General features: G+C 49.9%; 1 protein-coding gene across 1 annotated transcript; it reads left to right on the top strand.

Annotated features, from left to right (window-relative positions):
- Positions 1–1,663: 1,663 nt before the first annotated feature.
- On the top strand, positions 1,664–13,559 carry ALG5 (ALG5 dolichyl-phosphate beta-glucosyltransferase). Its single transcript, XM_056848336.1, has 10 exons — positions 1,664–1,723; positions 4,250–4,421; positions 5,151–5,197; positions 5,321–5,389; positions 6,804–6,896; positions 7,342–7,455; positions 7,986–8,045; positions 9,612–9,763; positions 12,011–12,096; positions 13,406–13,559. The coding sequence occupies exons 1-10, from the start codon at positions 1,664–1,666 to the stop codon at positions 13,516–13,518; spliced, it is 966 nt and encodes a 321-aa protein (XP_056704314.1). The 3' UTR covers positions 13,519–13,559.
- The last annotated feature ends 3,178 nt before the right edge of the window (positions 13,560–16,737 follow it).

The following is a 16,737-nucleotide window of genomic DNA, read 5'->3' as shown; positions in this document are numbered from 1 at the left end:
TGGATTAAATTGAGGAGGGGCCATGGCTCAGTGGTAGAGCATCTGTTTGGCATGCAGGAGGTCCCGGGTTCAGACCCCAGCATTTCCAGTTAAAGGGACCAGGCGAGTTGGTGATGTGAAAGACCTCTACTTTGAGACCTTGGCGAGCCGCAGCTGGTCTGAGTAGACAATACTGATTTTTATGGACCCAGGGTCTGATTCAGTAGAAGGCAACTTCATGTGTTCATCATGTTTTGAAGGTAGAATCTACCTATGCATTTGAAATGGTTTTGGGGTGAGGGGCTGTGGCTCAGTGGCAGAGCCTCTGCTTGGCATGCAGAAGGTCCCAGGTTCAATCCCTGGCATCTCCAGCTAAAGGGACCAGGCAAGTAGGGGATGTGAAAGACCCCTGCCTGAGCCGCTGCCGGTCTGAGTAGACAATACTGACCTTGATGGACCGAGGGTCTGATAAGGCAGCTTCAGTTATAGGGGAAGGGCTGTGGTTCAGTGGCAGAGCATCTGCTTGGCATGCAGAAGGTCCCAGGTTCAGACCCCAGCATTTCCACTTAAAGGGACCAGGCGAGTTGGTGATGTGAAAGGCCTCAGCCTGAGACCCGGGAGAGGCTGCTGGTCTGAGCAGACAATACTGACTTTGATGGACCGAGGGTCTGGTTCAGTAGAAGGCAGCTTCATGTGTGATCCAGGTTTAATCCCCGGTTAAAGGGACCAGGCAGGTAGGTGATGTGAAAGACCTCTGCCCAAGATCCTGGAGAGCCGCTGCTGGTCTGAGTAGACAATACTAACGTAGAGGGACAGATGGTCTGATTTACTATAAGACAACTTCATGTGTACTCTCAGCTTAGTCTGCCTCTCAGGGTGGATGTGAGGATAAAATGCAGGGGAGGGAAACCGTGCAAGCTGTTGTTGCGTCCCCACTGGAGAGAAAGGAGGGAGTACAAACGTTGCAGCCAACACAGAGGGTAGGAAGGCTCCCCCTCCATGGTCGCGGCTCCCACGACTCCACGCAGGGTTTGACTCGGGGACTACCTCTCAGGGCTGTTGTGAAGTCGGCCAAGGGGGGGGGGTCCGGAGCCGGGCGCAGGATTGCACAAGGGGCAACTGCCATAGGGGAGCGCGAAGATCTGTCGCTCCCCGTGCATTGCTGTGTCACTTGGGAAGACTCCAAACACTTATGTATGCATTTAAAACATTTGCACGCCTTTCGACCCCATGTCTGGAGCCCGAGACAGCGGCCAACACCAGCAAATGATGTTGGCCAGCAAATGATTACGCCAATAAAGTCCGACTGACTGATTGATATTAACTTTCCCCCCTTTTGCTGTTTACAACTCCGCCTCATCACACACACACACAGGAAGTCCTTTCTGCACCTACTCCTCTATGGTTGGGGGGAGGAGGAAACGGCCACGGCATCCACCTGCCCAATCACCGTCCAACCCAGCCCCGGGTTGCCCTATAAACGGCTGCCCCGCCGCTGATCCCGCCCCCGCAGCGAGCCCCGCCTCCAGGGGAAAGCAACGGCCGGTTGGCGCGCGCGCGCTGTGACCGTCGAGCCAATGGCGGCCTTCGTCGAGACGCAGGAAGCGGGCGCTGCCGGCCGCTCTGGCCCTTCCGTCTCGCTGCCTCCCCGCTTCCGCCTCCGTGTCTCGGCTGGGTGTGGGCGATGGAGGCGGCGTGGCTGGTGCCGGGGCTGGCGGCCGTGGCCCTTGCCGGGCTGGCCCTGGTAAGGCGGGGAGGGGGCCTGGGCGGCCCGGTGCAGCGGCCTGGATGTCAGGCCAGGAAGCTGGAATGCCCCGTTCGGATCTCTCCTCTGCCAGGGTGACCTGGCCTACCTCGCAGGGCTGTTGTTAGGATCCGGTGGAGGGATGCAGAAAGGTGTCGGCTGTTTTGGGTCCCCCATGGGGGACAAGACTGAAGCAGGAGCGTCTAAATAAACAAACCTGGCCTTGGAGGAGGCTGCGACTCAGTGGGACCACATGCAGAAGGTCCCAGGTTCAATCCCGGGCATCTCCAGTTAAAGGGACCAGGCAAGGAGGTGATGTGAAAGACCTCTGCCTGAGACCCTGGGGAGCCATAGGGAGGGGCTGTGGCTCAGTGGAAGAGCATCTGCTTGGCATGCAGAAGATCCCAGGTTTGATCCCCGGCATCTCCAGTTAAAAGGGACCAGCCAAGTAGGTGATGTGATAGACCTCCGCCTGAGACCCTGGAGAGCTGCTGCCGGTCAGAGTAGACAATACTGACTTTGATGGACCCAGGGTCTGATTCAGTATAAGGCAGCTTCGTGTGTTCATGTGGAGTCAGCAAGAGGGAAAGTGCTGCAAAAGAAACTGTGGTCCTGCCGTTGCAGAGAGGGCTTGGCCGTGTGTCCTGATCTCCCTGAGCTGGGCTTGGCTATTGGGCTCACCCAGCTGTGTGGGTTGCGGGCCTCCCTAATTAGCCCTGCCTCCCGGCAGCCGCCTCTCAGCAATCCCACTCTTTGCAGTTGAGGCCTCCTCAGGTGCCGTGAAATACAGGCAGGACAATGCTGCTGCAGTCATCTTGCTTGTGGGCTTCCTACCTGCTTGGCCGCTGTGTGAACAGACTGCTGGACTTGATGGACCTTGGTCTGATCCAGCAGGGCCTTTCTTATGTTCTTATGGCGGAGACTTATCCATGGCTACTAGTCAAAATGGATACTAGTCATGATGCATACCTATTCTCCCCAGTCTCAGAGAAGTAGGCCTGTTATATTAGGTGCTGTGGGACATAGGCAGGAGATTGCTGCTGCAGTCATCTTGTCTGTGGGCTTTCTAGAGGCACCTGGTTGGCCACTGTGTGAACAAACTGCTGGACTTGATGGGCCTGGGTCTGATCCAGCAGGGCTTTCCTTCTGTTCTTATGATGCATACCTGTTCTCTCCAGGATCAGAGGAGCATGCCTGTTATCTTAGGTGCTTTAGAACACAGGCTGGATGGTGCTGCTGCAGTTGTCTTGTCTGTGGGCTTTCTAGAGGCACCTGGTCGGCCCCGGCGTGAACGGACTGCTGGACTTGATGGGCCTGGGTCTGAGCCAGCAGGGCTTTCCTTGTGATCTTATGATGCATGCCTATTCTCTCCAGGATCAGAGGAGCATGCCTGTTATATTAGGTGGTGTGGAGCACAGGCAGGATAATGCTGCTGCAGTCGCCTTGTTTGTGGGTTTCTTAGAGGCACCTTTCTTTTTTGTGGGTTTCTTAGTGGCCAACACTGTGTGAACGGACTGCTGGACTGGATGTGCCTGGGTCTGATCCTTTCTTATGTTCTCCTGCTGCATGCATGGTGTAGCACTTCTTCATGCTGAGGACAAGCCCAGGAATATTCAGATTGTCTGTATTTCTGTGGTGCCTCTGAGGAGCAGAGGCTAGTAGAGTCCAGAGAGGGTAACTGTGAATCTGGCCCAAACTGACCTCTTGTCATCCTCTGCTTTTTGTGACTGGACTGTGCTTTGGGCCAAGTAGCGTTCTTTCTGTTTCCCAGGGAGTGGAGTTGAACAGGCCATAGGCTATAAGGACCATATATAGGGAAGTTCTCATGGGATATCTGCACTAATTTATTTTTGTAAACTCTCAGTGTTATTAGTGCAGGTTGCTGACGTGCTTTGACCCTGCTATAAGAGTTTTAAAATAGTTGTTTCTTTAGGACATTTCAATGCTGCCTCATCCGAGTCCTGTTCGAGGCGGCTGACAATTAGGACAGTGTCACAGTATAAAAACCAAATGTGTAGTAATAGCGACCAGCGTGGTGTAGTGGTTAAGAGCGGTGGTTTGGAGAGGTGAAGTCTGATCTGGAGAACCAGGTTTGATTTCCCACTCCTCCACATGAATGGTGGATGCGAATCTGGAGAACCGGGTTGGTTTCCCCACTGCTTTACATGAAGCCAGCTGGGTGACCTTGGGCTAGTCACAGCTCTCCAAACTCTCTCAGCCCCACCTACCTCACAGGGTGCCTGTTGTGGGCAGAGGAAGGGAAGGTGATTGTAAGCTGGTTTGATTCTTCATTTAGTGGTGGAGAAAGTCAGCATATAAAAGCCAACTCTTCTTCTTTGTGCGTGTTTTTGTGTCGTGGGGTTCTCAAAAGTCATCTCCTTTACACACAGCTCCAGCCGTTCCTGTTGACTTTTGTTTGGCTGTTCCCAATTTTAAAACGAACGTGTTTTCTCCTTGCAGAATGCTGTCCTGTGTATAACTTGACTCTGACTCTCAGCTGCAAATCCTCTTCTTCCCTCTTCCCAGATTGCCATCGTTTCACACGTGACTGCCACAAAGACGCCAAGCCTTAACCGACACAGTGACGAAAAGTTCTTTCTGACTGCTGAAGGAAAGAAGGAGCCTGTGCCCAGTATCCATGACCCTTCAACGCGTGACCTTTCTGTAGTCGTGCCTTCTTACAATGAGGAAGAACGGTGTAAGGATGTCCTTGTTTGCTTTGCCTTTATGCGTCTCACTACATGGTGTAGTAGTGGTTAAGAGCGGTGGACTCTGATCTGGACAACTGGGTTTGATTCTCTACTCTTCCACATGAGCGGCGGATACTTTCTGGTGAACCAGTTTGGTTTCCCCACCTCTCCATATGAAGCCAGCTGGATGACCTTGGGCTAGTCAGTTCTCTTAGAGCTCTCTCAGCCCCACCTACCTCACAAGGTGTCTGTTGTGGGGAGGTGAAGGGAAGGCAATTGTAAGCCACTTTGAGACTCTGTAAAGGTAGAGAAAAGTGGGGTATAAGAACCAACTCTACATCAGCGTGGTGTAGTGATTAAGAGCGGTGGTTTGGAGCAGTGGACTCTGATCTGGAGAACCGGGTTTGATTCCCCACTCTTCCACATGAGCAGCTGACGCTAATCAGTTTGGTTTCCCCACTCCTCCATATGAAGCCAGCTGGGTCACCTTAGGCTAGTCACAGCTCTCTTAGAGCTCTCTCAGCCCCACCTACCTCGCAGGGTGTCTGTTGTGTGGAGGGGAAGGGAAGGTGATTGTAAGCCGGTTTGATTCTCCCTTAAGTGGTAGAGAAAGTCGGCATATAAAAACCAACTCTTCTTCTTCTTCCTCTTCGTTTTTCCATTTTGAGCTGCAACATTCGTTCATCAATGCAGTTTTACTGAAGCGAGCTTTGTGGAATTTCCCCCCCCCCTTGCAGTACCTTCGATGATGGATGAAGCTTTACAGTATCTAGAGAAGAGGCAGGTATGAAAGATTCACATTCAGTCACAGTATCCAGTGACATGGACATAAGCTTATTGCTGGTGTTCTGGGCCCCAGGAAGCTTGCAGGCAAGCCGGGTATGCCAGTGACGTTTCTGTTTTATAGATGCAAGATCCCGCCTTCACCTACGAAGTCATCGTGATTGATGACGGCAGCAGAGATCGGACTACAAAGGTAGGAGACTCATTTGCGTTCTGCAAATCTGTAAGATAAGAGTGACAAAAATCTGGAAGATAAGTCAACAGGGTGATCCATCCGGTCGGCATCCTGGTTCACCAGCTGCCCAGGAGGGCCAAGCAAATGGGCGCAGAGGCTGAGGCCTCCCCCGTTGCTGCCTGCTGGCACTAGGATTCAGAGGTTTGCTACTTTCATCTACATACCCCATGAATATTATTACAGTACATAGTATTATTAATTTTACGTAGTTGTAAATTAAATGAAATACCGTATTTTTCCGTGTATAAGATAAGATCTTTCCGTGTATAAGTAAAAAATTGGGGGTCGTCTTATAAACGGAATGCACGGTCACCGCTGGCCCCGCCCATCAGCTGACGGGTGGGGAAGACAGCAGCGGGGAAGAGCCCGGTCACCCTGGCCGGCCAGCATCCGGCCTTCCGATGGTCCCCGCTCTCTTCCCCGCCCGCATTTTTCCATACACGCCCCTATGTATAAGACGACCCCTGATTTCTTAATTTTGGGTTCAAAAAATTGGGGGCGTCTTATACAGGGGAAAATACGGTAATTGCATGTCTCCTCATAACCATAGCATTCCCACACTGCCAGGCAGCTGGTATCTTCTTTATTTCTCTTTTAGTGGATCTCACAACCCCCATGTAACTGGGCTGTCAGATAACATTTCTGGTGAACCCACGGTGCCATGGTCCTCGATCCCACGATCGAGCGTAGGATTCAGCATCGGGCCCATACACCATTGGCAAACCCACGGTGTACTTTCCGAGGCCTCTGGTTGTTAGGTCAGGTCCGTACGGCTGTCTACGGAGGCTCCCTTCGGTCACCGTGGCCAGTAGCCAACGATGGACCTCTCCTCCATGGATCTGTCTAACCCCCATTTAAAGCCATCTATGCTGGTAAGAACATAAGAAAGGCCCTGCTGGATCAGACCAAAAAGGCCGATCAAGTCCAGCAGTCTGTTCACACGGCGGCCGACCCGGTGCCTCTAGGAAGCCCACAAACAAGAAGACTGCAGCAGCATTATCCTGCCTGTCTTCCACAGCACCTAATACAATAGGCCTGCTCCTCTGATCCTGGAGAGAATAGGTGTGCATCATGACCAGTATTCATTTTAACCAGTAGCCTTGAATACCCCTCTCCTCCATGAACATGTCCGCTCCCCTCCTAAAGCCTTCCGAGGTGGCAACTGTCACCACATCCTGGGACAGGGAGTTGCACCATTTAACTCGTGGCCATCACTACCTCCCCGGCAGTGGATTTTACAGTTTAGTTGCTTGTTGAGTAAGGAGGTAGAAGATCCAATCCTATTTGCTGCTGATTTCACATCATGCAAAGGGGGGGGGTCTGATTCCCCTTTAAGCCGACGCTTTTGTTTTCCCTGGCATGTGCCCCACAGGTCGCCCTAAAGTATAGCCAAAAATACGGTCGTGATAAAGTGCGAGTCCTCCAGCTGGTGAAGAATCGCGGAAAGGGAGGAGCAGTTAGGATGGTAAGTTTTCCCCTTCTGTAACCCGCATGAGTCTTTCCTTTGGGGGGGGGGGTTTAGAAAAAAATAAGCCAGGTTCTTATTGTTTAAATCTGTGAGCGCTTGATTTAATTTTGAAATCACCGTCATAACTAAAAATGTGCAGGATGCATTTTGGCCTCATGATCAACATTGGAAAGGGGGCCCCCATGTTCATGGCCAGATGCACGAACACACATGAAGCTGCCTTCTACTGAATCAGACCCTCGGTCCATCAAAGTCGGTCTTGTCTACTCAGACCGGCAGCAGCTCTCCAGGGTCTCGGGTGGAGGTCTTTCCCATCATCTACTTGTTTGGACCCTTTAACTGGAGGTGCCGGGGATTGAACCTGGGACCTTCTGCGCGCTAAGCAGCTGCTCTACCACTGAGCCAAACAGCGCAGGACCTTAAGGGTCTGTCTCCCTTCCAGGGTGTCTTCAGTTCGCGAGGGAAAAAAATACTCATGGCGGATGCTGACGGAGCCACGAAATTTGAAGACGTCGAGAAGCTCGAAAAGGGTCTTGAGAACCTCCAGCCCTGGCCTGTAAGTCTGTGATCATGCTCGCCCCTTCTCCTTTCGGGTGGGTTAGCGTGTTAAGAACATAAGAAAAGCCATGCTGGATCAGACCAAGGCCCATCAAGTCCAGCAGTCTGTTCACACAGCGGCCAACCAGGTGCCTCTGCTGATGGTTAGCAAAGTCCCCCGACCCCCCCCATGTGCATTTGAAGCCATGTCCTCCATGATGCCAATGTCAGCAGCACGCCCTGCATATATTCAAAGAAGCTCTCAGGTCGGCCGTCTCTGAAGCGCAGCAGCAGCTTGAACCCAAGCGTGACTTAAGTAAAGAACCCAGCGGTGATCCTGATGCACATTTCTTTGTTTTGGAAAATCTCCCCCCATGGGGAAGTCTCACCTTACAGATCCAAACCTTGAGAGCCGTGCAAACGACAGGGACACAGAGAGTGTGAAACAGCTGAAGGGAACTAATGCAGGGAGGGGGGCGCCCACTCTCAGTCCTAGTTTGGGGTGCTCTTTGGCTCAACAGCTGTCATTCTCCGTGTCCCCTTTATTAGGAGCAGAGGGCCATCGCCTGCGGCTCTCGAGCCCACCTGGAGAAAGACTCGATCGCGCAGGTAAGCTTCTCCCTGCCGCTTCTCTGCCCGTTTGCTATCGAACGGGCAGTTCTTCGGAACTAGAAGTAGCGAAGAACGTGCCACTGCCGCCACCGCCTTTGAGAATTCCAATGCCGCCTCCTCCCTGTCACTTGCGTGGTCTGTGTTCAATTGCAAATATCAGGGAAGCCCCACATACGATCCATTCAGCTTGTAAGCGGCTCCTGAACAGGTGTGGTCGCAAAAGGTCCAGCCAGAACCAACGGGTTGAAATTAAATCAAAAGAGTTTCCAGTCAGAGCGGTTCCTCGGTGGAACAGGCTTCCTCGAGAGGTGGTGAGCTCTCCTTCCCTGGAGGTTTTGAAGCAGAGGCTAGATGGCCATCTGTCAGCCGTGCTGATTCTATGACCTTAGGCAGTTCATGAGAGAAAGGGCACCTTGGCCATCTTCTGGACATGGAGTAGGGGTCACTGGGTGTGTGGGGGAGGAGTAGTTGGGAATTTCCTGCAGGGGGTTGGACTAGATGACCCTGGTGGTCCCTTCCAACTCTGATCCTATGATCTGATGTTTCCAGCCTTAGTAAGGGCAGGTTTCCGCATCTTGCCTGATTGAGCAGACTCCCTCCCCTTGCACTGGAGGACGCGTCCATTTGGTGTCACCGCAGCAGTGGCTTAGGGGCAAAGACTGAGTGCTCCCAGAATCCCAGACTGGGGGCAGAGCAGAGGATGGCAGGCAAGCCAGGAAGGGAGCCGGGACCGCTCCTGCAAACAGCTGTCAAGATGGCAGTCCCGGGCCCGGCCTGCATTTCTTTCCATGCTTGTCTACAGTTTGGCGCTTCCCTTGTAACGCACCCGTCTTTCTTTACTGGTGTGGTCGTGATGCACATACCCCCCTTTTTAATTTGGGGTAAAACTTGTCCAAAATCAGAGCTGCACATGTGCATTATGTCACTACCTGTAGCAGTTACCTCAAGTTTTCAGTTCTCGTTTGTTTAAAAGCACTTAATTGCAAAAATACAAATATAACTACCGTATCACGTCACGTGAGGGCAGTGATCCAGTACGGTGTGACCTTCCAGAAAAGTTGTTGAAGGAGTACCCAGCTTGCTGGGGGTAAAGGGAAGATGACTGGGGAAGGCACTGGCAAACCACCCCGTAAACAAAGTCTGCCTAAGACGAGCCAGCGTGGTGTAGTGGTTTAGAGCGGTGGTTTGGAGCGTTGGACTCTGATCAGGGCAACCGGTTTGATTTCCCGCTCCTCCACGTGAGTGGCAGAGGCTAATCTGGTGGACTGGATTTGTTTCCCCACTCCTCCACATGAAGCCAGCTGGGTGACCTTGGGCAAGTCACACTCTCTCAGCCTCACCTACCTCACAGGGAGTCTGTTGTGGGAAGAGGAAGGGAAGGTGATTGTAAGCTAGTTTGATTCTCCCTTAAGCGGTAGAGAAAGTTGGCATATAAAAACCAACTTTTCTTCTTTTAGATTAATTTTTGTAACTGCCTTTGGCCATACGCAGTAAATTTGAACCTGAACAGGGGGAGTCAGTTCCATTAGTACCAACCGCTAACGTTTTGCCTCTCGTCTGCAGCGCGCCTACTTCCGAACACTTCTCATGTACGGATTCCACTTCCTCGTGTGGTTCCTTTGCGTTAAGGAAATAAGGGACACCCAGTGCGGGTTTAAGCTATTCACCCGAGAAGCCGCTTCCCGAACATTTTCGACTCTTCATATAGAGCGCTGGTAGGTGGTCTGTTCATTGGATCCACTGGAAACCGTTCCGGAGCTGCTTCTGGGCGGTGCCATGCGCACGGCGGGGGTTTGGGCCACCGCTGCTGTAGTGGTGCTGGCGTGGTGTAGTGGTTAAGAGCGGTGGTTTGTAGCGTTGGACTCTGATCTGGAGAAACGGGTTCGATTCCCCACTCCACATGAGCGGCGGAGGCTAATCTGGTGAACCGGGTTGGTTCCCCCACTCCTCGACACGAAGCTAGCTGGGTGACCTTGGGCTAGTCACAGTTCTCTCAGCCTCATCTATCTCACAGGGGGTCTGTTGTGGGAAGGGAAGATGATTGTAAGCTGATTTTATTCTTAAGTGGTAGAGAAAGTCAGCATAGAAAAACCAATTCTTCCTCCTCCTCATCACATGTGCTGCATTGGAGCTTATTCCATGCTGTCAACATACATGGTCCAAGTGGGAAAGGCGGACTCTAAATAACATAAATAAAATAATGATAAATAAAATGATGCATTGTAGAGTCCCAAATCAAACTGGACCCATTGCTCCCGCACAGAGGTTGCAGTTCAAAGAAGGGTGACGCAGGGAAGGAAGAGAGAGGCAAGGGTGAAATAAAGGTAAAGGTCCCCTGTGCAAGCACCGGGTCATTCTTGACCCATGGGGTGACGTCACCTCCTGATGTTTACTAGGCAGACTTTGTTTCACGGGGTGGCTTGCCATTGCCTTCCCCAGTCATCCACACTTTACCCCCAGCAAGCTGGGTACTCGTTTTACCAGCCTCGGAAGGATAGAAGGCTGAGTCAACCTTGAGCCGGCTGCCTGAAACCAACTTCCGTCGGGATCGAACTTGGGTCGTGAGCAGAGCTTGGACTTCAGTCCTGCAGCTTACCACTCTGCGCCACGGGGCTCCAAGGGTGAAACAGGACTCGTATAAACAAATGCATATGTAGGATAGACCAGTAAGTATATTCTGCCGGACGATCATTAGGATAAGAGCCATTTAGAATACAGAAGTTGGTACGACTGACCAGCACAATTGGATTTAAAATCTTTTGATAATCTTGTATATGAGAGAAGTAAATTTCTGTCTTCTGGCGGACATGCCTTATATGTGGCGTATAAGCTATTATCATCCTTACCAAGCCTGGCATTAAAATCCCCTCCTATGATGACATATGCAGAGGTATCAGTCTTTATAAGATGTCCTATATATTATTAGATGTCCTGTGTGTGTGTAAAGGTACTCCCCTGTGCAAGCACCGGGTCATTCCTGACCCATGGGGTGGCGTCACATCCCATCGTTTACTAGAAGAGTTGGTTTTTATATGCCGACTTTCTCTACCAGTTAAGGAAGAATCAAACCAGCTTACAATCACCTTCCCTTTCCCTCCCCACCACAGACACCCTGTGAGGTAGGTGGGGCTGACAGTGTGACTAGCCCAAGGTCACCCAGCTGGTTTTATATGTAGGAGTGGGGTAACAAATCCAGTTTACCGCCGCTCATGTGGAGGAGTGAGGAATCAAACCCGGTTCTCCAGATCAGAGTCCACCGCTCCAAACCACCGCTCTAAACCACTACACCACGCTGACTCGTCTTAGGCAGACTTTGTTTACGGGGTGGTTTGTCAGTGCCTTCCCCGGTCATCTTCCCTTTACTCCCAGCAAGCTGGGTACTCATTTTACCGACCTCGGAAGGATGGAAGGCTGAGTCAACCTTGAGCTGGCTCCCTGAAACCGACTTCTGTTGGGGTCAACCTCAGGTCATGAGCAGAGCTTGGACTGCAGTACTGCAACTTACCACTCTGCGTCACGGGGCGATAGATAGATAGATGTCCTATATATGATTCCAATTCCATCGAAGCTATTTCAGTATGATTTTTCACTTTAACTGGAGGGAGATAAAATTAATTATTAATGGTTATCTCCCTCCAGTTAAAACAGGAAGTTCATTGATAATGAAGCACCACCAACATTGCTAAATGTTTATAGGGGAGAAACTCAACTATTTTAACATTCAACAGTGTAGAAATCATATGGAGGATAGAGAGGAGGAGTAAGAGCCATATTTAAGTTATTTTCATTTCTTCCCCCGCCAGAGAGAAATGTGGCATTTGCTAGTGATATTCCTTTGTTGGGTCTATTCCAACAATTTGCCATGCTGAAGGGAAGTTGAGAAGCCAGCAAGCGTGTTGTGGTGGTTTTCCCATCAGTTCCTCACAACCCTAATGCCTTTCCGTCCTGCTCTTCTCCCTCAGGGCGTTTGACGTGGAACTTCTTTATATAGCGCAACGCTTTAAAATACCGATAGCAGAGGTCGCTGTCAACTGGACAGAAATTGAAGGTCAGTGGTTCTTCGGACTACTTTGCCGGATTCATTCCAGAAATCTGATTTCCTCAGGCCCCTCAAGTGGGCTGAATGTTTTTCTCCAACCCTATGATCATTTCAGGATTTTCTCTGTAAAATTAATCTCAGGCTGTTATGAAAGGATGAACCATCTTTTCTCCTTCCGAGGTTTCTTTTGCTTATGAGAGCCAGCATGGCGTAGTGATTAAGAGCGGTGGACTCTAATCTGGAGAACCGGGTTGGCTTCCCCACTCTGACTCATGAAGCCCACTGGGTGATCTTGGGCTAGTCAGTTCTCTCTGAACTCTCTCAGCCCCACCGACCTCACAAGGTGTCTGTTGTGGGGAGAGGAAGGGAAGGTGATTGTAAGCCGCTTTGAGACTCCTTAAAGGTAGAAAAAGGGGGGTATAAAAACCAACTCTTCTCCTCTCTCGTCACCTATTCTGATGTCCTATATCTCGGTAAAATCTTCATTTGAAACACTCTGTTGCTTGGTTTTGCTCACCTGTGTGACTGCACCCCTTTCAGTCAGCAGCCCAGGCAGTGTTTCCAAATTTCTCGTTCTCTCTTCAGCAGCAAACTCATTCTTCCTGCCCTTTTTGAGCTTGACAGAAGCTTTGCGGCGGCAGAATGAACATTATTCCAAAGCTGTCTTAACAATATTACTGCTCGTCAGTCTTGGCAAATAGTTTTTGTATCAGACAAAAAAAAGAAAAGGTACATCCGCACACCTAGAACATGTTCATCCTACAGGCTAGGGGGTTCATCCTTCAGGCGACGTAGTGTGCAGATTAGCAAATATATAGTTTTAATTTTGTGTTGGGAAGGGCATGCTTATTATTTTAAAAAGGTAAAGGTCCCCTGTGCAGGCACCGGGTAATTCCTGACCCATGGGGTGACGTCACATCTCGACATTTACTAGGCAGACTTTGTTTTACGGGGTGGTTTGCCAGTGCCTTCCCCAGTCACCTTCCCTTTACTCCCAGCAAGCTGGGTCCTCATTTTACCGACCTTGGAAGGATGGAAGGCTGAGTTGACCTTGAGCCGGCGACCTGAGACCAACTTCTGTCGGGATCAAACTCAGGTCGTGAGCAGAGCTTGGACTGCGGTACTGCAGCTTACCACTCTGCGCCACGGGGCTCTTTTTTATCATTCGCTATCAGGAATATGGTTGTATCAGAAAGTTGTTCTGGAAACATAGGAACGGTACTTCAAACATTTAATAAAAAGACAGGCAGTGGCAGTGAATGGCATAATAACCACAGCGGATGACGGGCTGTTTCTCTCCTCTTTTCCATGCTCCTAGGTTCCAAACTGGTTCCCTTCTGGAGCTGGCTGCAGATGGGCCGGGACCTTATCTTCATACGTCTCCGATATTTGACGGGCGCCTGGCGGCTCAGCACAAGAAAAATGGACTAGGTTCATATGCCCTGTACAAATAGATTTTTTAATATTTCAAAATACCAGGGATTGTTGCTGTGGCATGAAATAAGGGGAAAGGCTGCGGTTACCCATCTTTAACTGCTGCGCTTTATGAATCTTGTATTTTTTTTAATTGCCAAGAATGCAGATGGTCTCTAAGATGCTTTTTCAATTTTTTTTTTTTTTTAAGTTTTGCAACGGGATCGGGTTTTCTTCTTTGGTAGCAGCATCTGAACAATTTTTTTTCCCACGACAACAAGGAAGTTTGTGGCCACAGTCACAAATGTTAATAAAAAAACCCGTGAACTGTTACGGTCCATAAAGTCTGCCGTCACAGCTGTCCAAAACATTATTGCTCATAGATCGGTGTGCGAGAGATTGTATCTCTGGAATGTGCAGGGGGTTGCTGAAGCCGACGGGTGATCCTTTGTGGGTGAGGTACGAGCACCAAAAAGAGAATTCTCTAGATTCAGACTCTTCCCGGTTTACTTGAACTGACTACAGACGTTTAAAAACCGCCATGTCTTTGTGTAACTTCTTCCATGATGCCGTTGTTGAGGAGCACTGAATGTTTTGTACTTAAGTATGATCTAGGCCATTTTGAGGTTCCATTGGTGGAAGTGGGAACAACATTGGATCAGTTGAAGTCAATAAGATGTAAAAGTGGTTAATTTTGACTGGGTCGTACCCAGGCTGCATTTTGTCTCTGCCAAGGTTCACCTTGTAAGTCAGAAGGTGTACCCAATGATGGCAATAAGCTCCGTGACCGGAATTCAGGAAATGATTGTGTAAGACTCTGCTAGCGTCCAATTTTCTCCATTAACTGTAACAGTGTGTTTTGAGCTCTGAGTGTATTGGACTTTTTAATTGACTCCAACAGAGTAATTCCAACCAACATTCAAAAGTATTTTCGCATCTCGAAACAGTGGAACATTAAATTTAAAACGGTGCTGTCGAACTGAGTCATTCTTTTAAGCTGCTTTCTTAAAATACTGTCCAAAATTATAGTCTAGGTCATTTTGTCACTTGCCAAAGCCAAAAAGAGTCTCGTACGATCACACAGTTGTATCTTCACACCGTGTCAGATTGGAATGTATTTTTTCCTGTCTCACCTCATATTACTTCTGTAGTGTTTTTCCCATAGCTGTTTTGTGCAGGAAAAGAATGGTCTTGTTGTCTGTGAACATTTTGTCTCTCTAAACTACCTGCTGCATTAGCCATAAGAAACGAGTACATTTTCACTTATGGTCATGTGTGTGGGTACATCGCGTGATTCAGTGGCTTTGTCAAATTGCATGGCGATGAGGTTAAAAATCCTATTCCTATTACATTGCTTATTGGATGTTTCGTCCTGCTGATTACATTAACTCTGTGTGTGTGAGAAGTGCCGTCAAGTCGCCCCCGTTTCATGGCGACCCTATGAATCAATGTCCTCCAAAATGCCCTATCTCTGAAAGCCTTGCTCAGGTCTTACAAATCGACTTTAACTTTACCCTGTTTCATTTGCCTTGAGTCTCAGAGAGAAAGGTGGACTATAAATTACGTTAATAATTTTTTTTTAGTGGGGACTGCCAGGTGAGTTCTTTTGGAAGTGGCAGGTAGCTGAAATGGCCCCGAGAGCTTCCTGCTTCGTGGGGGTCTCTCTCTGCCCCGTTTCTCTTTCTGCCCACAGGAGTAAAAACCAAAATAAAGAATCAAATTTCAGGTTTGCAGACCAGCTTTTTAGAAACGTGTACTGATGTATTCTTTTTGAATGCAATAAGCCAGCGGCAAAATGTCTCTGCCCTTCTTGCGACCTGGCTGGTAGTGACAGTGAAGGTTTTCTGAAGAAGAATTGGTTTTTTTTATGCTGACTTTCTCAACCTCTCAAGGGAGAATCAAACCGGCTTACAATCCCCTTCCTCTCCCCACAACAGACACCCTGTGAGGTAGGTGGGGCTGAGAGAGCTCTAAGAGAGCTGTGACTAGCCCAACGTCACCCAGCTGGCTTCATATGGAGAGTAGGAAAACAAATCCAGTTCCCCAGATTAGCATCCACCGCTCATGTGGAGGAGTGGGGAATTGAACCCGGTTATCCAGGTTACAGCCCACCGCTCAAAACCACTGCTCTTAACCACTGGCCGTGTGACACCTTAGCAGGCCCCTTTTACTCCGTCTCCTGAAGCATGCGTTCAGAAGGTTTCAAAAGAAGCATTACTTAAATCCCGTGCAAAGGCTTGTCTGCAACGAAGTCAATGGGATGGGGAGGGGGGGGTTGAATTGGTGCGGTCTTTTGGAGGGAGCTGTAACATTCCAGTATTTTATATGAAATTCAAGTGAAAAAGCACACTTCCCTCGCCTCAGAAAGTGGATGAATGGGTCAGAATGAATTAAATCAAAAGAGTTTCCGTCTAGACATTAGGAAGAACTTTCTAACAGTGAGAGCGGTTCCTCAGTGGAACAGGCTTCCTCGGGAAGTGGTGGGCTCTCCTTCCCTGGAGGTTTTTGAGCAGAGGCTAGATGGCCATCTGTCAGCAATGCTGACTCTATGATCTTAAGCAGAAAGGTTTGCGTCAATGCTTGGCTCTCGTGGCCCTTTCTTACATGCCCAGGGTAGTGCTGATCGCCGCTCTGGGGTCAGGAAGGAATTTCCCTCCAGGCCAGAGATTCTGGAGGGTTGTTTTGTTTTCTTTTTGCCATCGTCTGGGCATGGAGTTGGGGGTCACTGGGGTTGTGGTTTGGAATTTCCTGCATTGTGCAGGGGGTTGGACTAGATGACCCCTGGTGGCCCCCTTCCAACTCCCCGATTCTATGAGTGGGGAGAAAACCAGGCCTCTGCAAGTAAAATGGGTTCGAGAAACAGAGGAGCTAATACTGGACATCTTGACAGCTTGGTCCATCAAAGTCAGTATTGTCCACTCAGACCAGCAGTGGTTCTCCAGAGCCTCAGGTGGGACTCACATCACCTGCTTGCCTGGTCCCTGTAACTGGAGATGAACCCGGGACCTTCCGCATGCCAAGGAGATGCTCCACCACTGAGCCACAGCCCCTCTCTGTGGCTCTCAGGCCTTTCACATCACCTACTAACTGGAGATGCCACTGGGCATCGAACCTGGGACCTCCCGCGTGCCAAGCAGCTGCTCTACCACTGAGCCATGGCCCCTCTCTCTGGCTCTCAGGCTACCTACTAACTGGGGATCGAACCTGGGACCTCCCGCATGCCAAAGCAGCTGCTCT

Source organism: Euleptes europaea, chromosome 4, assembly GCF_029931775.1.
Source record: "Euleptes europaea isolate rEulEur1 chromosome 4, rEulEur1.hap1, whole genome shotgun sequence".
In the NCBI taxonomy this organism is placed as follows: Eukaryota; Metazoa; Chordata; class Lepidosauria; order Squamata; family Sphaerodactylidae; genus Euleptes; species Euleptes europaea.
The sequence above is the reverse complement of the archived record's forward strand: the minus strand, read 5'-3'. Positions and strand labels throughout refer to the sequence as shown.